Below are 26,958 nucleotides of genomic sequence, written 5' to 3'. Positions count from 1 at the left end.
CTTCTTCCAAACCTAACCTATGGAATGCATCTTCATACAATTTTATACCTTTTTCGAATCTGAAGCTTCGTAATGATCATTCTCTGGAATTTTTGTTTTGTTTTCACTTTTAATTTAAAAATAACTTCTTATTTTAACTTCATTTTTGTCTTCGTTCATCTGCAGAATTGATGTTGCAGACAATTTGAAAGAGACGGTTTGCATTTTTACTTCAATCTTTCTTCACATTTTATTCACACAAAAGGCCTCCAACTCAGCCCAACACTCTTCTGTTCTAATGGGCCTTCCTCAGCACTTCTCCTCTAGTGGGCCTGCCTCAACAGTTCTCTGACTGTTTCTTCCTGCACCTCCATATGTTCTTCTGTCATTCCATACAAAATATGAAAATACATTTTTATCTTTCTTGTGTCACTTCCATAAAATAGCTTCCAGATTATGTAATCTTGACACGCGTTTGAAAAAAGACTTCTGGATTACCTAATCTGGAAACTAAAAAAGACTTACGCAGATTATGTAATACGGAAACTAATTATGTATGTGAAAAAAGATTTTTAAATTATATAATCCAAAAACTAATTATAAATTTAAAAAAATATTTATGAATTACATAATCCAAAAGACTAAAAAAAAAAATTTAGAAATATAAAAATTTATAGAGATGAGAGAAGAACATATGAGAAGAAAAAGTTATCTTCTCATACACCCCTTTCTAAAAGAGATTTGCCTCCTCTATAGGATAATGCACTTATGTTTTTAATTAAAATATTTATTAATTTGATACTATTCCAGTTTCACACATTTTAACAAATTAAATAATATATTTTTCTTAATTATACCATATTGCAACTTTTTTAATATATAATTTCTCAAACATTTAGTCGGCTTTAATTTTTTAAACTTTTGTAATGAGTATTTCATTTTTGTTTCTCAGTATTTTCTTTGAAGACAATTTCTTTCAAAATACAATCTATTAAATGAAAATACTCATTAAAAAATTATATTGGTAAATCAATTTTTTCTATCAAATTCAATCCAATTTCTGTTTGTATATAAAATAAGCATTCTATAAAATTAATAGTTTAATATATATATTTAAAAACAGATTACTTTCATATAAATTAATTCACGTGACTTAAATACATAGAAATATACAGTAAATACAAATATTGCAATAAAACAATTAAATAATACTATTTTTGTGTAAGATAATTATTTTTAATTTTTGTTACAATATTATTATTATTTGCTTTATTTGAAAAAATATGATATCTTTTTTACTTAATTATAGCAGTATTTATCATCCTATTAATATTTTACCGATAGAAACGTTACTGCTGTTTAAATCTATAAATATGAATAAAGAAGAAGAAGCTATAATAAACGGTTTCCATGTTATCTTTTTCTATATAATAATATCTTTTTTCCAAATTCATATCACATGTTAACATTTTGCTAATTTGAAAAGAACAGAAATATATAAAAACAATATGGAAACTAAAAAATATTTAAAGCTTAATAATATATACTGGTTTTGAATTTATTTATCTTAAAATAAGTTAAAAGTGAAAAAAAAAGAATTTTAATTAGTAGAAAAAAGAGGTATTGTGGGTCCAGCTAAGAGGGTGGTGGCAAACATAATAATTTCTCTCTCTTTCATTCTTTATTTTTTGTTACTCAACTCTTCTTTAACTCTTGTTCATTCTGAAGCTGAACACAAGCCTTCTTCATCATTTGTTACCACAAAACAAAACCAACCCAACCCTTTCCTTCATTCTCTGCCTCACTCCATGCATGCCCAACACGTGTCTCCACCTCCTTCACTACACAAATGCAAACTAAAATTAAAAATCCTGTCTTTTTCTTTCTTCTCTCAACCCTTCAGTCAAAATCTGCTTCTTCAGTTACCTTAACTCTCCAACTGTCATAATCTTTTCTTTTTCTTTCTCTCTCTTATTTATTTTACCATTCCTTACTGTTTATGCTATTCTTTTTGGCTGAAGCCAGCTTGTGAGAAAAGAGCAAACAAAGAAGCAACAAGTAATATAAAAAAAAAATAGAAAATAAGAAAAATGATTTGTTGGGTGTGAAATTGAGATAGTTGTCCATCCAGCAACAGCAAACGTTGTTTCACGACACTAAACTAAACTAAACCTGCGGCTGCTCTCTCTGCCACAATCCAAGGTTTAGGTTTAGGTTTAGCCATGTCTGGTCTCTACAATTCCAACTTCTCTCCGGTCAGAGCTGCTTCTCCTCAGATTAGAACCAACCCAGAAGTTGACAGGTACTCTTCTTCAACTTCACCACTTCAACTGGATTGCTTCAACTACCCCTCAACTCACTTCCTTCTGCTTTTGCTTTTGCTTTCACTTTTTCAGTCAGTACCTTACGGAGTTGCTGGCAGAGCATCAGAAGCTTGGTCCTTTCATGCAAGCCCTTCCCATTTGCACTCGTCTCTTGAATCAAGGTTTCCTTTCTTCTCGAGATCTATAGATCGCCCTTTTCTTCTCACTTCACTTCCAACTTTGCATCTCTCTCTGTAACTCTATTGCAAATTTAAAACCCCCAATTGCCCCTCAAGATTGTGTCTTTCGCCCAATGTGTCTTCTTCATGCTTTTCACTTTCTAGAGCTTCTGCTCTGTCAATGTAAAGTAAAGTGTTTGATTCATACTGTGATGCCAATAAGCTTACTCTCCGATTATGAGGTTAGGGATCTGAATCGTGTGTGTTGTTGGGTTTATGAGAAGATCCTTCCAATAGAACCCTGTTTATAGTGTTCTGCATAAGAAACTGATTTTTTTTGTGTTTGAAGTATTTGGCGTGGTATCTGATTTGACAAGTTGGAAATATATCTTCATATGCTTGGATTGAATGAGAGGTAAGGATGGGGAAGCTGACCAAATTTGAAAACCCTATTTGGAAGATAAGGAGGGAAGAGGAGGTGTTCCCTGCTAACCCCTGTCAGTCTCAAACTGGGGGGCAAGCAGGGGAACAATTTATTTAAAGTTTTTAACTGACAAGGGGAAGCATTTTTCATTTCATGTACTTTAGTTTTTTCTTTCTTCTTTGGCTACTAAAGAGATCTAAGATTTGGTGCAGGGTTAGATCACAGTAGCCCTTAGTGGGGTTCAATCCTGTGATCAAGCAGTTCCCTGAGGAGGGACTTAGTGCAATTCAAGATGAGGCTCTAGGGCCCTCCACTTCAGTCTCAACTCCCAAAGGGTAGTGTACTAGTAGTCTTCATTACTTCCTTACTTAAACATCCAGACTGGGGGAAAGTAACTATGCCCTTCTTAACCACAATTTTTCCTCACAAAGCCTGAAGCAGATGAATTGGATTTTAAATATTATTACCCACAACTCTATGACCTTGGTACCTTTAAAACATGGAAAAATTTGACTGATGTAGATCTTGTTTAGAGAAACTTTGACATTGGTTACACATCCCATACACTTTCTCTCAATATTGGACTTTATGTGCCTTTGCCCTATAGTGTAAAGCTTTTAGGAGATAAGGTCTTTGTCCAGTTTATTACTGGTGAATGATGAGTAAAAATTATGATATATGATATCATCGTTTATTTCATAATGTCTGTTCTTTCATCCTATTTTTTTTTAAATACAAATATTTTTATTATTGCTTGACTTATCTTGTTCATTTACAATATCTGTTCTTTCATCCTATTTCTTTATGAATACAAATATTTTTATTATTGCTTGACTTATCTTGTTCATTTACAATATCTGTTCTTTCATCCTATTTCTTTATGAATACAAATATTTTTATTATTGCTTGACTTATCTTGTTCATTTACAATATCTGTTCTTTCATCCTATTTCTTTATGAATACAAATATTTTTTTATTGATTGATTTATCATGGCTCTTCCTGATTAGAATGATTCTCTATGCGCAGAAATATTGAGAGTTTCTGGAATGCTGTCAAATCAAGGTTTTGGTGACTTTGATAGACTGCGGCACAGAAGCCCTAGTCCAATGGCTTCTTCAAACCTCATGTCAAGTGTCACTGGATCGGGGTTAGGTGGATGGAATAGTCTTCAGCAAGAGGTGACTGTTTTGGAATTGTTCCTCCATCTTTACACCCACCATACTTTGATCCTTGTTTAAATTCATGGACAGAATATTGAGACAAGAGATAAAATGCTCCTAATTAATCATATCTTATTAATCCTCAATTTATGCTTGTCATAGTTTGACTATTATCTGTTCATGTAGATGTGAGTTTTTCTTTTGCACTTTAGATAGTACATGACTAGTAAAAAACTTCTATATGTTCACATATACTTGTTTAATTTCTATATGTGAAAATGCTAAGATTTTGTTATGTACTGTTTGCCCAATGGCCTGGATTACGAGGTAAGATTAATTCGACTCATGACATATTGTGCTTATTCCTTTAGCAGTAGTTTTGTCAAATAAAGTAAAGCCTGATTTTGTAAAAGCGAAAAATGTGAGCTATATGTGAGCTAACTGCAGTGGAAAAGAGAGAAAAGTGATTTTACGGGGTTCCTCATAAAAATGAATTGACAGTACCTAAAATGTTTATTAAGGATGGATGTGAAAAGTGAACATGTGATACATAGTGATTACATCAAGAGTTTCTCTCTTCGGAGAAATTTCTTCAAAAGCTTCTGTAGGAAGGAAAATCAAGAAGGATCAATAAAATTGGTTTCTTCACAATTTAAAATTAACTTATGTACAGATTAATCTGTAAAAGTTATTTCTTGTTAGCTTTTGTAAAATCTGATTTTTAATTCATACATAAGCTAATTTTAAACCAGGAAGAAACTGATCTCATTTCTCCTTATTTTTCTCTTTCTCTCCCAAAAGTGCTTATAGAGAAGATTCCTCCTAACAGACCCTAAATGATGTGGTATTACTCCTTTTTGTTCCTAATTATAAGAAATTGTTTTGAAATTTCTTTATCTTTTTTAATCCTTACTTGCATTATTTTTTTTATTAAAATACCCTTAACTACTTTAGTTCATAAATAATAAGCACTATGATTTGTCTCTTTCTCTCACCTATGAAGATTGGAGCATCAAGAATTTAGTTTTCAAAATTAAAATACTATTATTCTTTCTCCATATATTAATTATTGAATGAAAGGGCATGGCTGAAGTTTAAATGTCTTTGAGAGTGGGCTTAGGGCTTAACTCAACCCTTTAAGTCCAATTAAACCATATTGTATGGTGAGGACTGCCCATAATCCATATTTTTAGTCTATATGGGTCTAAATCACCACTGTTGAGGCTACAGAAAGAGACCGCAACCACAAGTAAGGTGGACTAGGAATGAGCATAATTAAGGCTTATCATGCAACAAAATGCGTACATTAATTAGAAGGAATTTTATTTTAAGATGGATGAGTGGAGCAAAAATCAAATAAGTGCTTCCAACTCGAGGAAAAATGATTTTTTTTGAAGAAAGAACAGATCCAATCTTCACTGTGATCCATTTCAGAACAGCGAGGTGTGGTGACATTGGCCTTGCCATTCAACTTTCCGATGTGATAATACTTTAGTATAGAAGTCAGATAGTGTACTACCATAATAGAGACTTCAAAAATCCATTTGTAAAAGTTGTGTTTTCTCCTCATTTTCTAGCGCCTGTTTTGGTTCATTAACATAATAGGGTTTGAAACCTTTCTTCTTGAACATTCCGCACCTTTTTCCTTCTTACCTTATGTACCTGTGCGACTGTGTTCCATTCATTCTTCTTCAATTAAACTTCCCAGTTTACATTCTGCTGATTTTTATGATTATATATGTAACCTGTGACTTATTTATCATGGATTTATTTATTTATTTTTCATTTTTGAGTATTTATTCGTGTAGTATAAATTGTTTAGTTTGTATGTATTATAATAGTTAAAACAGTGCACTCATCCTGTTGTTCCACTAAAGTGTTTCAAAGCTAGCTGCTACACCTTTCTATCTGAGACTGATAACTATGCTTTACAGTAGTTACACGACTGTCACACTTATAACTGCTTGTTTTTCCTTGTTACAAGTTGTCATCTAATTGATTCGTCTCATTTTTCTTGTCTAGCTTCTAAACTTTCCTTGCTTGGTGGTTATCTAGATTGAGAATGCTAATTCTTTTCTGGTTTTCTTATTTTAAATGACAAAAAGGCTTTATCCCTTGTTCTTGTTCTTCACCATGTTCTTTTCCTGCTCTATTTGAGCTTTTGTGCATAAATGACATTGTTATTCCTTTTCCCCTGCTAAACAGAGGTTACGAGGAACTCCTGGAATGACAATGGACTGGCAAGTTGCACCTGCAAGTCCTAGTTCTTTTACAGTTAAGAGGATTTTGCGCTTGGAAATTCCAGTTGATACATACCCCAATGTAAGCTCTCATATATCCATTCCAATTTAGTAAGGCTAATTAATGACTCTATCAGACTGTTGTAATTTATCTTTTCTCTTCTTTTGTGTTAGTTCAATTTTGTTGGAAGGCTTCTGGGACCCAGGGGCAATTCTCTAAAAAGGGTTGAAGCTTCTACAGGTTGCCGGGTGTATATTAGAGGAAAGGGTTCAATAAAAGATCCGGACAAGGTAATGAAGGCCTTGATATGATTTTCCATGTCTAATATTGCAAAATGTGAAATAAATATGATGCTTCTTTTTATTGATCTATATATCATTCTTGTGTAATGACTGAGATTATTATCTTTTCAATCTTGAAGGAAGAAAAATTAAGAGGAAGACCAGGCTATGAGCATCTCAATGAGCCACTCCATATCTTGATTGAAGCTGATTTACCTGCTAATATTGTTGACATTAGGCTCCGACAGGCTCAGGAAATTATAGAAGAATTGCTCAAACCTGTGGTAAGTTCCTTCACACTGTCTTAATCTTCTGGAGCATTGATACTTGACAACTCATAACAAGGAAACAACCATTCGACAACTAATTATATTGACATTTTAATGATATTTTTTTCCATATTTTAAATTGGATTATGAATGTGTGTGTGTATATATATATATATATATATTACTATTATTATTAAAATAAAGTTGTCATCTTCTGTTCGGTGTGTTAACATACTGATGCCAAAAGGTGTTCACTCATTTAAAAGCTTTAAAATTCCCAAGTAAGAATAGGAACAACCAACTTATACTTTTTTTAATTTTGTAAGTTGAATAGTTAATACCTTTGAAAGTGATTAACGACAGTTTCTAGACTAGATTTTAAACCACTCTCTTTGTTTGTCATCCAAGTTTTCCTTCCCCATTTCATTTTTCTCTGTAAAGTTTGCCTTGACCTTCAAAGGTGTCTAAGTTGACTTATTAGAATTCGGTTGGGTGGTTTACCTTCTTTGCCTTTTTCACGAAATATTTTGTTGGAATCACTTCAAGCTAGCAGATTTAAGTGCATGTTTGGTTAAGATTTAGGAATATGTTATAGTTGTATCAACTCACATTCAACACAAGGGCTACTCCTTGTTACTTGCAAAATTCATGTAAAAGACGTGAGGGTAGATGTGGTGCCAAACAGGATGCAAGTTAGTGAAATTTATCTTAGAACATCATGTGATTTAAACCATTCAATACCTTCCCTGACACAACCATCTTATTGTTGGAAATCAGAAATATGGAAACCTCCACACGGTAACCTCTTTGTTGATTAACATTGCTTGTGAAAATTTTTATGCTTACTTCTCTTGGTTGCCAACTTCTGATATGCAGGAAGAGTCTGAGGACTATATCAAGAGGCAGCAGTTGCGTGAATTGGCGATGCTGAATTCAAATTTCAGAGAAGAGAGTCCTGGACCAAGTGGAAGTGTATCTCCATTCAACTCCAGTGGAATGAAACGAGCCAAAACTGGTCGATGAAAGAAAGGTTTCCTCGTTACTTGTAGATGGGTGTTATGGTTTTCCAGTACATCTCAAACAAAGCAGCTATGAAAGAATAGGCTAACAATTATTGCTGGTGGTTTTACATCCCCTTTATCCTACATTTTTCTTGTTAAACAACAGGAGTCAAAGCTAGAAAGAAGGGTCTTTAGAAGAAAAAAGATGATTAAAAAAGAAGATAATATAATTGGGTATTGAGAGTAGGCGTGTTCAAATGAGTCTTTTTTGGTGCACACTTCATACATTTATTATTGGATTTATTCTTGAGTCCGTAACTTGTGAGAAGCATGGGATATACATGTGATGGGGTGAAGTTTTAGGTCTCTAAGTGGATCAAGTTTTGTGGGCATGTGACATGACATGATATGTCAAGTCTCAATGGTATTCAAATTAGTTTGCATAGGCTGAATTCTTTATAGTTGTTTGTCTCAAGCATTTGTATTCTATTCTGTGTCACAGATTGACGATACATGTTATTGTCATGTCTCAGATATCATACCATGTATCGGCGAAGGAAAAACTCTGCTATTTGTTTATATAGAATACAGTATTATATTATATAATATTATATTATATTTGTTGAGCGAATGTTTTAGCTTTGTGCCATCTTCAATGGAAATAGATTAAGAACTGAAGTCCTTCAGACTGTGACGATGAACTAAGGAATAAGTAACTTTGAGTAAAAAAAAAAAGGCTTCAAAGTATGTCATTAGAAATGCAGCTAAATGTATTCTCTTGGCTGGATATGAAATGGTGAGGTGGAGCTCAGTCCGATATTGGCAGTCCACGTGTCAGCTCACAACACAATCAAACACACTTCTTTCTCTTTCAAAAAATTAGCTCTTCTTTTGTTTCTTTCCAACGTTTGAGATTCTTCCAAAACTCATTTTTTTCGCATATCCCTCCACCACTTGTTTTGCCCACCTACATATTATCTTCTTCACTCCCAATACTTCTTTCCATTTTTCACTCTCAGTCTCCCTTCTTTCACACAGAGTAGCAACTTCAAATAAAAAAATGGCAATGGCAGCGCAAGCCATGGCCCAATTCCGTTTCTCACCTCTCTACTCTCATCACCGCTACCATTACCATTACAACTACCAGTCCACCTTTTCCTTCCCGTCTCCGCGCCACCCCCGCAGCCAAAGGCTGCACCTTTCGTTCTCCGGCGGCGACATCGGCGGTGGAGCCAGAGGAGGCAGCGGCGGGGGAGGAGGCGGAGACTCGGACGGCGAAAGCGTGGGATTTGGGGTTCTGGGGATGTTTTTAAACGGATGGAGATTGAGGGTGGCGGCGGACCCACAATTCCCTTTCAAGGTTTTGATGGAGGAGTTGGTGGGTGTGAGTGCGGCGGTTATCGGCGACATGGCGACACGCCCCAACTTCGGACTGAACGAACTGGACTTCGTGTTCTCCACTCTGGTGGTGGGGTCCATTCTGAATTTCATCCTGATGTATCTCTTGGCGCCCACCTTGTCCTCGTCTTCCACCCTTCCTTGGTTGTTCGCCACGTGTCCCAGCAGCCACATGTTCGAACCTGGTCCCTACGGAATAGTGGAGCGGTGTGGGACTCTGGTGTACAAGGGAGGATTGTTTGCGCTGGTGGGGCTGGCCGCTGGCCTTGCCGGGACTGCCGTTTCGAACGGGCTGATCGCGGTGAGGAAGAGGGTGGACCCCACGTTCCAGTCCCCGAACAAGGCTCCTCCTACGCTTCTCAACGCGCTTACTTGGGCGGCGCACATGGGTGTGAGCAGCAATTTGAGGTACCAGAGTCTTAATGGCTTGGAGTTTCTGTTGGAGAAGTGCGTTTCTCCTTTGGTGTTCAAGTCCTCTGTTTTGGCTCTCAGACTGTCCAACAATGTTGTCGGAGGGATGACCTTTGTCATGTTGGCAAGGTTAACCGGCTCTCAGGCTCTTTCTGTTCCTCAACCCAAATAGGATCTTCACCACAACTCATTATCACGAGTTTCATCTTTTCTTTTTCTTTTAACTTTGGAGTGCTTATAAATTATGTTTGCCTAGAGAACAATATAACATGCTCTGTTTATTATTATATCAGCTACTTTCATTTCTGACCTTCAAATTAAATACTACTGTTGCATCACCATAAATGCTTTAAAACCATTCTCTATCAGTGAAAAGTCTTTCTTGAACATTTATATATAGTTTTTACATCTTATTCAATGGTTTTATAATTTTTAATATATTTTAACTAATGATACAATGCCAACAATATTATCTGCTTTCTCTACTTATCTTAACATTGCTGCAGCCAGCACAAAATATGGCCTTGAGATTTGTACCTTTGACAAGGTGCAGCCATTGACATTTGGTCTTGCAATTGTTGTTGAGAGGTAGAAAAATGTGAAATGGAAAATTTAAGAACTGTGATAAGATACTGTTACGTTACATGATCATTATAAATCGAATCATTTTGTTTTACGTGAGATCGCCATCCTTTTTCAAACTCACATAACATGCTGGTGGGACTTGTACTGATGTGGACGTACATTACATTTAAAGCAAGCTAGTAGCCAGGGACTACCACCACCAATCAGCAACTAAACCTTCTTTTTAAATCCTATAGGATCCGTGGTGACCCAATCAGACTATAGAACGAGATTTGACAAGTACAAGTCAACGAAATTGAATTCATATATCAACAGATCAACTAATTTCTATAATTGTTTGCTACTTTAATAGGGTAATTTTTGCCAATAAGAAAGTTTTACTTTATAGAATTTCCTTAACAGAAGGGAAACATGCAAAGGAAACTCTAAGCAACTCGCAACATGCTAGTTTAAGACAAAGATTAAAGGGCTACCAGCAGAAGTGAAATGTCGGCTCTATTTGGCTCAAATGAGGAAAAAGAATCTGATCAGTTCTACATGGCCAAGCAATTTATATGGTGCATGATACATTCTATATTAAATGTTGTGTATGAAGTGTCACTGTATATCTTGTGTCCAGGTTTTCCTTTGGACATTTCTTCCTACACTTCAAAAAATATCAAGTCTCGCTTGTAACTTGATTTTTTTAAGGTGCAAGAATCTGTGATGTTTTTTAAGGTACAAAAGAATCAATCACTTTTTACAATTTCTCCGAATTCTTCAAAATTATGCAACATGTGTTGGGAGAACAAACTATAGAAACATATGTACTACTTATGTAAGCAGATAATAATTGAGGATGCAGGAAATGCAGCTCAATCTTTTTACCTGACGGCCTCCGGTGCAGAATTGCAGTAAGGTGTGTTCAAGCAAACTAATTTAGTGAACGATAGGCATAAGGTAGCAAACCCAATTCCCATAACGAGGCCACATGTGCTCTTTTTCTTGTCCAAGCTAAGTGCTCTCTTAACTACGTTTCCAAAACTTAGAATTATTCCACCACAAGCCAGGACCATTATGTGATCAAGGCCACTGTAGCCAATCCCAGCAAGAATAGATCCAATTGCTGATATTGGACCCATAAATCCAATTATGGCAGCTGTTGCAAGAGAACCGTGCCAACTATCAGTAGCACCATAGATGCAGCTAGCAACAGCAGCACCTCGAGGGAGACCATGTAGAGAGACTGGAAGGACCATGTGACGACCAAATCCATAAGCTTTTGGTGCAGCTACTCCAAGCGCAAGTCCTTCAGCCAAAGCATGTAGAGCAACTGCTCCACATGATACAAATGATTGAAAGGTTTGAACACTCACAGGGAAGTTTGTTAATGTAGGCAAGTCATTGACTGAGTTTTTCTTGCGAGCTGCCACCTTCAATACCCCAGAGCTGGAAACATGGACTAAAGCAGCGCCCATTGCAAGGAGTAACACAACAGGAACAAATCCTAATTTTGAAGACAAAATAAGCTGCACAGGTCGCCAGGCACCAAGAACAAAGGCAATACCACATGCTATGCCCATCAGGATAGCATGCCGAAGACGAAGAGCAAGAGCAAATACAACCAAAATAATTCCACCAAGTAATGGGCCAAGGCCAAAAAGCAATGAAACAAAGAAGCCAGAAGCATCCTCAGAGCTGTAACAAAAAATATTAAGATAACAAAAGTGAGTTGCGTGGTAGAGTTGGTGGGGAATGCAAAATGTTTTCAAGCCAATACTCAAAAAGCTGAAACATTTCTGATCTTTCAATTTGTGCAACAAAATCAACCAACTTGAGAAATGAGATTTAATAGTATCATATCATTCAAGTAATAAAACTGAGTGAGTAATGCCTACACACTTGAAAAGACCGCCAAATATGACTAAATTCAACTAGATTAAAAGCTAGTTATTTGGATTAGAATAGATAGTACTCATCCATCCAAGAATCAACAGTAATGCCAACTCGTGACATTAAAATTTTGGCCATCTAGCAAGCAGCAACTAGCATTTTCCTAACCGAATACTGCATAGCTGATTAAAAATAATATACACTCACTTGTTGTCACGGTTGAAATTCTGAAAAAGGGTGCTTAGAGCTTCCATAAATGCTACCGAAAGTGTTGCAGCCGATGCAACTTGTGAAGCAGAGGCTTCCTGTATACCAAAGTATGGGAACGATATTATATATCTGAAAACAGAAAACATTTTCTCAATCGAACAAACCCTTAATAGACATGCATACCTTGAATGCATCAGGAAGAACTTCTGCAACAACCATCCAGATCATGCATCCAGCAGCGAACCCCGTACAAAATGGCAGGAACTTACTAAATGCATCGGCACAAATAAATGAAGGAACGGCTACAATTGGCTGCATTAACACAAGCATGAGATGGTAAAAGGCAAAGACGAAACATCAGATACAAGTTTTCAAAATCTATAGCAGAATCGTAAAGAATTATTTCCAACAGAATAAAGTTTCTTCTGCTGAACTCAACAAATAAAGCATACTGATAAAGTTTTATAAAGTTATATTCTAGGCTAGTTTCAGCGGCATAATATCCACTCATGCTAGGTTGCCACCATGGAACGGTGGATAACCCTAATTAGTCTGAGACTATTTTAGCTACATAAGAAATAAGCTGTACAAGCAAACTATTATTAAATGTTATTACAACACAGCCATTTTATACAAACCAATTATTGCTTATCTAAACATATTAAACCCTGGTTTGAATCAAACTAAAGCATACCTAAATACTGTACATGCAACAGAGAAGAGCCACCCAAACATACTCCTATGCATAATATTAACATACTATATCTCAATTACAGAAAACAAAAAGACTTCTCGCAACAGGCTGATGGGACAAACTATTTACTATCAATTTCAAAACAGAAACTCTTCAAAATTCAAGCTGATGTCATGACTAAGTTCATAATATTTTCCCCTTCACAATGTAATAATGATTTAACTTTCAGATTAATATGTACCTGAGGTAAAGATGTAATAACGCTCCACAACATAGCCTTCTGTGGAGAGACACCCCTTGATGCCAGCACCATGCTCACAGCCAATCCCTCTGGAATGTTATGTACAGCAATAGCCAAAGTTATCAATAAGCCTTGAGAGAAACCCTTTGAGCCAGCAAAGGAGACCCCAACCCCAGATCCTTCCCCAAAAGAATGGAGAGTCATTATTCCAATTACAAGAACAACTTTGGTTGCATCAGCACCCTTTATGTCCAACATGCTTACTTCCCCATATTGCTCAAGTAACTGAAATACAATCGGTTATGTGAGGCACAAACGAGACCGTGATAAACCTACTTAAAATGAAAACTATGTAACAACAAAATAACCATCTTATCAAATCCTTCAAAGTGCAAGGATCACTTAAAATTGTTATTCATGCCTTCTAACAAGGCACGCAAACCATTTTTCAGATTAGAAATTCCAAGAAACACGAGAATTTCACAGCTGGGTTATTCCTCCCCCAAGAAAACAGTAAAGGACGAGCCAGAGTAGATATAATTCATACTGCCCAAGAGTTTAACCATTTATATTGTTTTTTAGTAGTGCTACATTTACTACCAAAACGTTCTGCAGCCTTAAGGCATTTCTTATTTATGAAGCATAAACAAGTGGGTCAAATAGGAAATCAAAATTCTTTACAAATTACCGTAACAAGGATTAAGAGAAAGAAATGTTTGCCTATAGAAGCAGCAGTTAAGAAAGATAGTGGTACGGTAACTACCTTCTTACACAACCAAATAAAGATGGCACCAGCTAGAATCCCAATGACAACCCAATTTCCAGCACCATAATATTGACCTTCCTGTATGAGATCAAAGCTTGCAGTCAACATGACACCAGCTGCCATTCCATTGCACAACCCTGCCCATTGTGGATCAAGCTCCACAAAGAAGAAGGGCAGAGCACCTAAACCAGTGGCAGCTGCCATTGCTAACGTGAACAATGCAACCGTGGAAACCGAAACTCTACTACTGCCTCCACCTTTTTTGCCATTGATTTCCTCTATCTTGAGGGAATTCTCCACACCAGTGCCACCAATCACCTTCTTATGTGGAGCAGCTCTAAGCTTCTGTTCCAATTCAGCATTGGAAAAACCAAAGGAAAGAAGCATTAGCAGTAACATGAAGAATGGAACAAACAACTTGGGCCTCGGATTAGGAACCATGTTGTGTTGGAAAATGCCTGCCAACCACCCAGAGCTCCAAATCGAATTTTGCACAAATTACTAGTCCATAACAAATAATTGAGGTGAAATAAAAAATGCAGAGAGAATGGTGCAGATATTCACATTTATTGGATAAAATTTAGAAACCATGGGAATGGGCAATTCGTTGACAAAAACTTTCCCAAACTTGACATCATATGATCATATCAAATAATCATAAAAAACAAAAAACACAAAAGTGATCTGCGAAATCAAAATTGAAATATATAAATAATGTGTAATTGGTTATTGCTGGGTGGAGAACGGAGAATGACAACAAAAACCAAAAGAAAACGACAAGACTCAATTCAAAACCCTAGTGCCCACAAATATCTCTCTTTTCTCACTATAATAATAATAGTAGTTATTATAATATAATTAACTGTTTTTAATTAGACATATCCTGAACACGTGTCTAGATGAAAAATTTAAATATTTTTTGTTATTGAAGTGTATTTTCGTGGTATTTATAATACACATTAGTAACTCTGTTTGGATCTCGGGTGGTACTGTTGTCGACGACGGATGTTGAGTGTTACCCCGTTTGGTTTCATGGTTGCATGCGGGTGAGGGATGAGATGGAGAGAAAGTAAAGGGTGTTGTGGTTCATGTGAGGAATGAAGAGAAATAAGATAGTATTGAAGGGAAAGTCACGTCACACATGAGAACTTACCTATGTATCCTTCATTTTCTTCATTCATTCTTAACGACCGTGCCTTCATGCAACAACAAAGAACCACTGCCATGCAGTTTTGCATTGTTTGGGCATGACATGAGATTCCTGACTTTGGGTTAGGAATCATTTGGCCACAGAGTCCATTTCAATGACATGAATGCAGCGGGTGAAGTAGATGGTGCCTATTAATTGTTGTTTCTGTTGTATATAAAAGAAGTGTATTACAGTCAATCAAGATGAATATTCCTTGTCTGATGTGGTGCATCAAATGGAGCGCACGTAATCGCAATGGAGAAAGGGAAGTTCTGATGAACCCTAATTGCAAATGAAAAAGAGACAACGACTCAATCGTAAAAGAGAGAAAAGCAGAGAAAAGAAAATACAAAAGAAATTCTTATTTACTTATGTATTAGAGAGTAAAATACATTTTGTATATATAAGAAAAAGACTAAGACCTAGCTGAAACAAAAAAGGAAAGTAGGGCCAAACAAACAAAACCCAATAACTTAAAACAGAAAAACTAAATATGTTAACACCCTCCTCAAGCTAGGGAGTAGGTATTCGTCAGGTCTAACTTGGATTTGAGAGTAGAGAACTCTGCGGAAGAAAGGGTCTTGGTGAATACGTCAGCAACTTGCATGGCAAAAGTAATGGGCAACAATTTGAAGAGACAAAAGTTAAGTTTTTCACGAACTAGGCGACAATCAATTTTGATGTGCTTGGTGTGTTCATGAAAGACTTGATTGAACGCTATTTGAAAGGCAAATTTGTTGTCACAGTACAGGGTTGCAGCTGGGAGAGAGGAAGATGTAAATCCTGAAGGAGGTAAGACAACCATTGTAGCTCACTTGTGGTGGTGGCAAGGGCTCTATACTCGGCTTCGGAGGAGCTGCGGGAGATAGTGACTGCTTCTTTGATTTCCATGATATTAGGGAGTCTCCTAAGTAGATGGAATATCTAGTGACAGATTTGCGTGTGGTAGGACATGTTGCCCAGTCAGAGTCACTAAAACCATAGAGGTGAAGTGAGCTAGTATGAGAAAAATATAGTCCTTCACCAGGGGTGCCCTTGAGGGTAACGCAAAAGACGTGAGACAACTTGTTAATGATGAGTTGTGGGTGCAAATATGAATTGGCTTAAATTGTGGACAACGAAGGTGATGTTTGGTCGCGTGTTGGTTAAGTAGATTAGACGTTCAGGGAGTCTTCTGTATTAGGAAGTGGCATTAGCATCAAGAGGGAGCCTTGGTCGGGAGAGAGACGGGAGGTGTGAGTCATAGGAGTGGCCACATGTGTAGACTCAAGCATGCCAATTTCGTGAAGAAGATCAAGAGTATACTTGCGTTGACTTAAATGAAGACCAAAATTGTTGAGAGCAATTTCCAGTCCCAAAAAGTAAGTGAGATGGCCTAAATTTTTTATCTTGAAGTGAAGGTGAAGGGATGCAGTAATTGTATTGGTTTCCTCCGTGTCATCACCAGTTAAGACCAAATTGTTAGAATTGATGGCTTAAACAAGATGAGGGTGAATTGTTTTATCAATGATTTTCGCAAATACTTGCTTCAGAATGAATCCTTAACAAACAATTCAGATAAACGCTTAAGGAAGGCAATCAAACAATCCAACAAACAGTTATAAGAATTTCAACCGGTTAAAGTGACGATTTATTAGGTTGTTTATAACAGCGAAAATATCAAACAAATTATGATAAAGAGAGAGATATAGAGATTCACACAATCAGAGTATACTAATTAACTCAACCTTGAGCTACATCTAGTCCTCAGAACAACCTTTGAGTATTTCACTATGTAATCAATCACAAATTACAATAACACACCACACATAGGTGACTTTGAATCCCATAAAGCCTACTCACCCTCTTTGCACCAACACACACCTCAAGCCAGAATCACACTGACTTTACAGGATTTTACATACACGTTTGCAATATCAGAATACAATTACAAAAAACTAAGTAAGGGTAGAAAACACCTGAAGTTACAGAAAACCAGAAGCTCTATGACTAGTTCTTTGCACCACAACAAAGCTTAAAAGCAATCTTGCTAATATTGGAAAACTTCTTTCAAAAACAGATTGTAATCTCTCTTTTTAATCTCAAGTAAGAGTGTAAAACTTCTGTCTAAAACATTTGAAAGAAGGTTATATTTATAGCATTTGAAATCTAGCCGTTTAGGCAATATAACAGAGTCAAATCAGTTTTGTTCTCATTTAAAACAGTTCAAATAGGTTTTCAAAAAACTATTATGACAACACACATTTAACCGGTTGAAACCACGATTTAATCGGTTGAATGAGTCAGGTAGTTTCATAACCAATTCAAAAAACAGTTCCAAAACCTCATTGCTAGCTAAATGACAAACAACTGATTGTCTCGACAATTCAACTGGTTTTTTTCCCTTTGCATGGGAAAAACACTTAGTTGTTTAAAATAGATTTAATCAAGCTTTGTGTAGGCTTTCAAGGAATGATCTTACAAAGATTCTAAACACCCTAATCTAAACCCAAACCTAGATAGCAACACAACTTCAAACTTCATGTGGATTTGATACATCAAAGCTCCCATCTTCAACACAAATCATCAACATAAACAAGAATAACAGTGAGTTTATCTTTATTATATTTAAGAAAAAGAGAGTGATCAATAATAGAAATAGAGTAATTATTTGATAAAAGAAAAGTAGAAAGCTTGGCGTACCATTGACGTACCAGCTTGACAAAGTCCATACAAAGACCGTTGAAGCTTGCAGACATGCTGGGGAGAAGGAAGAAAGAAGCCAGGTGGGGGGTCATGTATACCTCTTCATGAATATCACCATGAAGAAAGGAATTATTGACATCAAGTTGTTTTCAATCCAATTTTTGGTAGTGGCAACAACAAGGAGAAGGCGGAGGGTAGTGAGTTTAACAACGGGTGCAAAAGTGTCTAAGAAATCAAGTCCTTCAAGTTGGGTGAACCCTTTGGCAACAACTCTAGCTTTGTGGTGCTCAACAGTGCCATCAGAATGGTATTTGATTTTATATACCCATTTACAACCAATGGTTTTCTTTCCTGGAGGGAGAGGGGTAAGTTGCTAAGTATTATTAGTAGCAAGAGCTTGAAGCTCATCTTGCATGGCAGATTGCCAAGAAGCATGTTTTGAGGCTTCGTTATAGGTCCGAGTTTCAGGATGAGAGTTGATAGAGAAAATAATATTTCTAAAATTGGAAGATAGGGAATTGTAAGACAAGTAATTATGAATAGGATATACGACTTACAGTGTTGGTTGCAGTGTGGAAATCGACAAGATAGGCAGGTTGTCGGTGAGGACGAGCTGATCTCTTGAAATTGGGGTGAGGTGCTTCCTGGAGGTGCAAGCAGTGATAATGCTGGTGGAGGTGCAGTGTTGGATGCAGGAGTAGAGGCACTATTTGCTGGAAGATCAGAGGATAATGAGGCTGGTGTAGGGACATTATTGGGTGCAGGAGTAGAGGCACATGGCTCGGCAGGAGGTGCAGTATCAGAAAATAAATCAAAAGCAGAATTATATGCGTTAGAAATAGGGAGAGATAAAGTGTTGGGGTCCTTAGGCAAACAACTGTCCAATTTATATGGAAAGTGGTTTTCATGAAAGATTACATCTCTTGATATCTCTATGCTATTAAACTTTAAATTTAAGATAATATAACCTTTTGTATTTTGCAGGAAGCCAAGAAAAATACCTTTGATAGATCTATCATATAATTTTTTCCTATGTGCAGTAATGGTACTAGCATAATAGAGACAACCAAACGCTTTTAAAAATGAAATATCATACGGTTTTCCAAACAACTTTTCCTGAGGAGTGATGTTATTAAGTAACGGAGTAGGAATAACATTTATTAAGAAAACAACATGATTTATATCAAATTCCCACAAAATAGAAGGAAAATTTGCTTGAAAAAGTAAAGTCCGAGTTACATTTAGTATGCGTTGATGTTTACGTTCTACAACGCCATTTTGTTGTGGTGTTTCAACACAAGATTTTTTTATGCATAATTCCCTTTGAAGCATAAAAATTTGACATAGCAAACTCAACACCATTGTCAGTACGAATCGTTTTGATATTAATTTTGAAATGATTTTGAACGAAAACAGTGAAGTTAATGATGTGCTGACGCATTTCAGATTTGTTATGCAACAGAATAACCCAAGTATAATGCGAGTAATCATCAACAATAGTAAAGAAATAATGAAAACCTTGTATAGAAATTATGGAACAGGGTCCCCAAATATCAAAGTGTACAAAATAAAAAATAGCAAAGGTAACAATATTACTTAAAGTGAAAGGAAGTTTTCTCTGTTTTGCACGACTACAAGTGCACATACATGATGAGTATCAACAATGATAAAAGAGTATTGTTTGCTTAAGACATGTAATCTTTCAAGTGAAGGGTGTTCCAGTCTATAGTGGCACAGTGTTTTGTCCGTGATATTATAATTAATAAAAGGAGCAAAACAATGCGGTTTAGAACGACTAGAAGTAGGCAAGGTAGTGACAAGGTACAAGCCAACAATGGCTTTAACTACCAATCCTCTCTTGGGTGAGAGTGTCCTGTAAAATGGAGTAAGTTGAAGTGAAAGTTAAAATGCCTTTAAGTTGGTGTGTGAGTTTTAAGACAGGTTTAATTTTAGTGCAAGTAGTAAAAACGCTTAAATTGTGGCAAACATGATCTGTGGTACCAGAATCAATATCCAAGATTCTTTTATAGCATATAGTGAAGAGAGAAACTTACCTGTTGAAGATTGCTCAGTATTAGGGATTTAATCCCCAGAGAAGGTGCCGACTTGATTAATTTGAGTGTGAGGGGCAGGATCCTCTTTACATCCTGTTATTTAGGAAAAAACTCAGAAAAAATGTTAGTAGTAATCATATTATTGGCTTGGGATGTCCAATTGGTGAATTTGTAGCTAGGAGGGAACCCATGCATTTTATAACAGGTGTCGACAGTGTGGCCAAGGCGATTACAAAAAGTGCAGACTTTTTTAGTAGAAGAAAACTTTGAGGTTTTAACATTACGAGAAGGAAATCTCAGTATGATCGTATTTACCACATAAATTGCATGTAATAGTCTGTTAAGACTATGAAGACTAGGGTTTTTATTAGACATTGCCTAAGAGATTTTGAAACCAATGAAGATTTTGAAAGAGAACAAAAAAGATAACCAAAAACAGCAAAAGGGGAAATAAAGATAAGAGAGAAGCGCAACATATCTCTTCATTTGAAGAGCTTTGATACCATATTACAACCAATGAAGATGAACATTCCTTGTCTGATGTGGTGCATCAAATGGAGCTCACGTAATCACAATGGAGAAAGGAAGGTTCTGATGAACCTTAATTGCAAATGAAAAAAGAGATAATGACTCAAGCGTAAAAGAGAGAAGAACAGAGAAAAGAAAATACAAAAGAAATTCTTATTTACTTGTGTATTAGAGAGTAAAATACACGATGTATATATAAGAAAAAGACTAAGACCTAGCTGAAACTAAAAAGGAAAGTGGGGCCAAACAAACAAAGCCCAATAACTTAAAACAGAAAACTAAATATGTTAACACAGTGCTTTGAAACTTCAGAATTCAGTGAAAGAAACTCAAAGTATGTTCACAGACTTGTGAATTGGTAGACTAGCCTTGGAGAGGTTTGTGAGGCATCATAGTAGAATGGGGTGAGTTTTGCAGTGGTTGTTTGAGCTGAGGTTCGCATTGACTTGGTTTTGTATTGCAGATAATCGATTATGATTGAAAAAGAACTGAGTGCATAATCGATTATGGTTTAAAATATCTTTTTGTCGAGCATAATCGATTATGTTATCTGTGTAAAAGTGAGGGTAATCGATTATGTGTTTGATTAATCAATTATGTGGGTTTTTTATTTGTAGAAATAATCAATTATGTCTCTGAATTCTTTGGATAATCGATTATGTTGTTTTTATAAGGCAGGGGATAGTCGGTCATGTTAAATTTTTTTCTAGATTTTTTTAATTTTCGTGTTGCTTATTTTTGTTTTTTTTAGGCACAACTTTGTAGTGTGTTCTTGCGGTGCTCTTGTTCATCCTAGTTGAATTGATCTTCTTCTACTTTTGTTTAGGTTTTTTTTATTTTATTTTTATATGTATTTTTGGTTTGTGTTTTAAATTTTTGGTTTAGATTTATATTAGTTTTTTAGTATTATGGTTTTGTAATTTAATTTATTTAGGGTTTAGAGTAGTTATTTATGTTAATAAGTTAGTAAATTAATTTTCCCTGCTAAGTTATTTATGTCATTTATTATTGTATTTAATGAAATTTTTTTTAATTTTAAATAATATGTGTAGATAGTTATTATTTTTTTAACATTTAAATGTTTATAAGAAAAATATTTATTTATTTAAATGAATATTTTTACAAAATGGAAATTGAAATTTGTAACGTGTAGGGTTTTTATTTTTACATTTTACATAAATTATTAATCTTATAAATTAAAAAATTAAAATAAATGATGTAGTAACTAAAGAAAGCAGAAAAAGTTTAGATAAGAAATTTGAATTTTTAATAATGTAGATAGTTATTATTTTTTAAATATTTAATTCTTTATAAAAATATATTTATTTATTTAAAATGGATATCTTTACATAATGGAAATAAAAATTTGTAATTTTTAGGGTTCTTTTTATATTTAACATAAATTATTAATGTTATAATTAAAAACATTATAGTAAATAAAAAAATGCAGCAGAGAAGAAATTTGATTTTTTAATAATAAATGTAGATAGTTATTATTTTGTGTACGTGTTAATTCTTTATAAAAATTAGAATTTTTTATTTAAAATTAATATTTTCACAGAATGGAAATAAAAATTTATAATGTTTAGTTTTTTTTTTACATAACGTATTAATATTATCATTAAAAGCATTATACAAAATGTTGTAGTAATTAAAAAAAAAAGTTTAGAGAAGAAATTAGAATTTTTAATAATCTATGTAGATAGTTCTTATTCTTTTAACATTTAATTGTTTATTAAAAATTGATTTATTTATTTTAAAAATATATTTGTACTGAATGGAAATAAAGTTTTTAATGTTTAGGATTTTTTTCTTTTAGATTTGATATAAATTATTAATCTTATAATTAAAAAGATTATAAAAAATGTTCTAGTAATTAAAAAAACAGAAAAAGTTTAGAGAAGAAATTTGAATTTTTAATAATATACGTAGACAGTTCTTGTTTTTTTAACATTTAATTATTTATTAAAAATAGATTTATTTGTTTTAAAAATATATTTTTACAGAATGGAAATATAAATTTTTAATGTGTAGGGTTTTTTTCTTTTAAATTTAACATAAATTATTAATCTTATAATTAAAAAGATTATAAAAAATGTTCTAGTAATTAAAAAAACATAAAAAAGTTTAAAGAAGAAATTTTAATTTTTAATAATATATGTATATAGTTTTTATTTTTTAACATTTAATTGTTTATAAAAAATAGATTTATTTATTTTAAAAATATATTTTTACAGAATTGAAATAGAAATATTTAATGTTTAGGGTTTTTTTCTTTTAGATTTTACATAAATTAATAATCTTATAATTAAAAAGATTATAAAAAATGTTATAGTAATTAAAAAAATAGAAAAAGTTTAGAGAATAAATTTGAATTTTTAATAAATGTAGATATTTATTATTTTTTAAACATTTAATTCTTTATAAAAAATATATTTATTTATTTAGAAGGAATATCTTTACAGAATGAAAATAAAAATTTGTAATTTGTAGGTTTTTTTTTATATTTGACATAAATTATTAATGTTATAATTAAAAAAATTATACAAATTGTTGTAGTAATTAAAAAAAGCAGGAAAGAAGAAATTTGATTTTTTAATAACAAATGTAGATAGTTATTATCTTGTGTACGTTAATTCTTTATAAAAATTAGAAATTTTTATTAAAATTAATATTTTCACATAATGGAAATAAAAATTTATAATGTTTAGGTTTATTTTTTAGATTTTACATAAAGTATTAATGTGATCATTAAAAAATTATACAAAATGTTGTAGTAATTAAAAAAAAAAAGTTTGGAGTAGAAATTAGAATTTTTAATAATATATGTAGATAGTTCTTATTTTTTTAACATTTAATTGTTTATTAAAATAGATTTATTTATTTTAAAAATATACTTTTTACAGAATGGAAATAGAAATTTTTAATGTTTACGGTTTTTTTCTCTTTTATTGTTATTATAGTTAATTAATTTGATAATGACGTACTTATTATTGTTATTTAATTTGATGTAATTGTTAATTTTGTTTGTTTATATTTATTTGTAGTTTGATTAAATTATAATATTGACAAATTTAATTTGTGTATATATTTATATTATTTTTGTTATATTACAGAAATGAATGATAAAATTATTTACAATAATTTTTTTTATTAAAATGAATGCAAATTAGGTTTTAGGGTTACTGAGCTGGTGTAGTTTTGCACCCACCGAAACGGTAACCGTATCATGGTTGTGGATGAAAGTTCAAGATTACATGGATAACATTATGAATTTGGCAAGGCAGAGATGGTACATTTTGAAAAAACGGTTGCAATTTATGACGATCTTGTTGCGGCGAACATGAATTTATTTTCACAAATCCAAGAAAAAATTAAGAAAAATAGTGAAGGTGCATCAGTGATGATCCTTTGTATGATTGGTTTCAGATTGAATTTGTTATGCACGGTGCGTACTAGAAGCAACTCTATGATTGAGTTCCAACCACAAAAAGAGTGTCGTAGACAAGAATTGATGGAGTACTTGGTTCACACTGAAAAATGCCGTGATATTATTCGCATGGGACCGAAAGCTTTCCTTCAATTATGTCAACGAATACGGGGAACTGGACTTGTTAAAGATGCATATCGATCAACTGTGGAAGAACAAATTGCGAAATTTCTGCACATTATTGGGCATAATGTAAAGAATTGAAGTGTGTCATTCTTTTTCCATCGGTTTGAAGAAATAGTTTCCCGTCACTTTCATAATTTTTTGAATGCAATTTTAAGGTTGAAGGGGGAATTTTTAATTCAACCAAATGGAACGCTTGTAGAATCGCACATCCTTAACAACAATCGATTTTACCCTTACTTTAAGGTTTGTTTATGATAATATTATTTTAAATCATGTATAATGTTTTATTTATTTTATGTTTAATTAAAGTAATGAAATTTGGTTTACATTAAGATTGTTTAGGGGCCATAGATGAGACTCATGTACATGTTAAGGTTGCACGTGCTGCACCTCATTTTCGAGGGAGAAAAGATTGGCCAACCCAAAACATATTTGCAGCTTGTGACTTTGACATGAAGTTCACATATGTCCTAACCGGTTGGGAAGGAACTACCTCAGATTCAAGGATATTGAAAGACGCTTTGGTACGAGACGATTCTTTGGTTATTCCAGGAGGTTAGTTTTAGGAGATTGGGTGTGCACAACAATGAATAGGTTATAGTAGTATATACTAACACAACTTTCCACAATCTTTGAAGGAAAATACTATCTTGGTGATGCAGGTTTTATGTTAAAACCAAATATAATAACACCTTATCGCGGGGTTAGATATCATTTGAAAGAATATTTGCGAAGACGGTCACAAAATGCTAAAGAGTTGTTGAATCTTCGACATTCATCACTTAGAAATGTAATTGAGAGAACATTTGGGGTGTTGAAAAAACGATTTCCAATTATAGCAAGTGGGACTGAGCCACATTATGATGCCAATACTGTGCCAAAAATTGTTTTAGCTTGTTGTATTCTACATAACTTTCTTTGCGGGGTCGACAATGATGAGTCTCTGATTGAAGAAGTAGATCATGAATTGTTATAAGAAGATGTACAATCAACCCCTACCCATGCTCGTGAGCATGATTATAGGGTAGGGTGTCATATTAGGGACACTATAGCAAACAAAATGTGGGAAGATTATGTAAACAATTAATTTGATGAAATAATATATTTTATGTTTTCTTCCAATGTTTGTCATCCTAACTTTATTTAAGTAAATTAGATGGATCGCGGAAAGAATGTTGCTCCAAATTTATCAGGTGGTAATCGAGAGTTCACTAAGTAGACGATAGAGATGGACCCAATTCTTCTAAATTCAATGATTCAAGAGGTACGTCGAGGATGCAGAATTGACGGTAGCTGGACCAGTCAGGTATATACTAACATTGTTATGGATCTACACGAGGCTGGATTATCGAGTCTTAAGAAAAACCATTTAAAAAACCGTCAAATTTTTTAAAAGGAGAGGTGGAGGGAAGTACATGATTTATTTGGTAGATTGAGTGATTTCGTATGGAACCAAATCACACGTTGCTCACGTGACTCAGTCAACGTTATCTTCTTCCACAAATATTACACAATTTCACTTCAATTTCTAAAAAAATTTAATTAATCCATTGGTAAAGTAAATAAACTTAAATAAAAAAAGTTTCTCAAATCATTAACCAGATAATTACTTCTATGTGGCATACAAAATTTTTGTCAAATTTTGAATCTTTTAAACATTACTAAAATATCAAATTTTGTAAGATAAATAAAAATTATATCATTTTCTCTTTTAATGTATATATAGCTGTATAGGCAAAGAGGACCTATATAGTACTTGGGATTGTTGTACAATTGCTGACGTATCGATGATTTTCTTGTTTCTTTGTTCGAGTCTCCTACCTCAAATGCTGATGTTCGATTGGGTGACCTGAAAAAGGTACTATGATGATCAAGTAAGTATTATGTGTAAATAGTGTATGTTTGTAATTAATAAAAGTGTCCTTTACACCCTCGCAGAGGGTTTATTTATAGTGTTAATTATGGGCTCTTGTTGTGATGGGCTGAACATCAGTTATTCACTTATATGCATCGTGATCCTGATTTATAGGAAAATATGTTAGTATATAAGTATGTTAGCCTTTTTTTATTATGTTAACAAGATGTTTAATTCGTTTGTGTTTTGCAACAATCATGTCTCTGGTAGATCCAGAATCTGCTAATTATCTAAACAATGAAGACGACAAGCAGCCATGAGAAAACAAAGTAGTTTCAAACTGGTTGGGACGCGAAACTCAGTCCCTCCTGTCGACGTGGTGCCTCCTAAAACGACTGTGCCCCAATAAACTCGAAGAAGAGAGGTCGTCCGACCAAATCCGCCCAACAACGTGCTGAGGCTGGACCCTCCTCTCGTCAACCTTCCATGCTCGGCCAACATCGTTAGTTGGTCCAAGGCATTCAAGTGGCGATGACTCCCGAGGAAGAAAGCATAGTGGTTGTCCCACAAGTGATTTGGTGCGGAATTGGCCAAGTTGCACAACCATTTGTTAGTAATCGGCCGAACACTGAAAGAAGAGCTGGAGAGAAACTCGACCTGTGGTGGCTAAACTGAAAGCTGAGCTGAACGAATCTTCTAATTCGTTGAAGGCTACACTAGAAACCATGGGGCCGCTGGATGAGAAACTGCACCTAGTCACAAGTGAGGCTGACGAGGCAAAGAAGGAGGTGGTCGTCTTGAAGGCTGAGGTTGAGGCGGGGAAGGCCAACCTTGCCAAGATAGAGAGTGAGGTCGTAGAGAAAGAGAAGACACTATCCGTTGAGTTGGAGAAGTGTCAATATTTTATTCTACGTATAAGCAAGAATTGTTTCTACCAAAGTCTCTGTCAGACGCCTTTTTCCATCGTGTTCTGTTAGGAGGCCCAATAGCATGTAAGCCTAATAAATATATTAAC

The 26,958-nt window shown here is 34.3% G+C and overlaps 3 protein-coding genes across 3 annotated transcripts; 2 read left to right on the top strand and 1 right to left on the bottom strand.

The window, feature by feature from the left end:
• Positions 1 to 1,672: 1,672 nt before the first annotated feature.
• LOC137819482 (KH domain-containing protein At2g38610-like) lies at positions 1,673 to 8,470 on the top strand. The gene is made up of 7 exons (XM_068623346.1): positions 1,673 to 2,281; positions 2,376 to 2,464; positions 3,914 to 4,065; positions 6,253 to 6,369; positions 6,462 to 6,578; positions 6,710 to 6,853; positions 7,715 to 8,470. The coding sequence occupies exons 1-7, from the start codon at positions 2,202 to 2,204 to the stop codon at positions 7,859 to 7,861; spliced, it is 846 nt and encodes a 281-aa protein (XP_068479447.1). The 5' UTR covers positions 1,673 to 2,201; the 3' UTR covers positions 7,862 to 8,470.
• Positions 8,470 to 9,935, top strand: LOC137819481 (protein RETICULATA-RELATED 3, chloroplastic-like). Its single transcript, XM_068623345.1, has one exon. The coding sequence runs from the start codon at positions 8,900 to 8,902 to the stop codon at positions 9,818 to 9,820; it is 921 nt and encodes a 306-aa protein (XP_068479446.1). The 5' UTR covers positions 8,470 to 8,899; the 3' UTR covers positions 9,821 to 9,935.
• A 768-nt stretch (positions 9,936 to 10,703) lies between these two features.
• LOC137819479 (putative zinc transporter At3g08650) lies at positions 10,704 to 14,822 on the bottom strand. The gene is made up of 5 exons (XM_068623342.1): positions 14,014 to 14,822; positions 13,251 to 13,535; positions 12,499 to 12,627; positions 12,313 to 12,410; positions 10,704 to 11,910 (listed from the first exon to the last, which is right to left on the bottom strand). Exons 1-5 carry the CDS (start codon positions 14,455 to 14,457, stop codon positions 11,097 to 11,099), a joined length of 1,770 nt encoding a protein of 589 aa, XP_068479443.1. The 5' UTR covers positions 14,458 to 14,822; the 3' UTR covers positions 10,704 to 11,096.
• Between the last annotated feature and the right edge of the window lie 12,136 nt (positions 14,823 to 26,958).

The sequence above is a fragment of the Phaseolus vulgaris genome, chromosome 10, assembly GCF_000499845.2.
Source record: "Phaseolus vulgaris cultivar G19833 chromosome 10, P. vulgaris v2.0, whole genome shotgun sequence".
NCBI lineage: Eukaryota > Viridiplantae > Streptophyta > Magnoliopsida > Fabales > Fabaceae > Phaseolus > Phaseolus vulgaris.
Note: the sequence above shows the minus strand (reverse complement) of the source record. Positions and strands in the feature narration are given on the sequence as shown.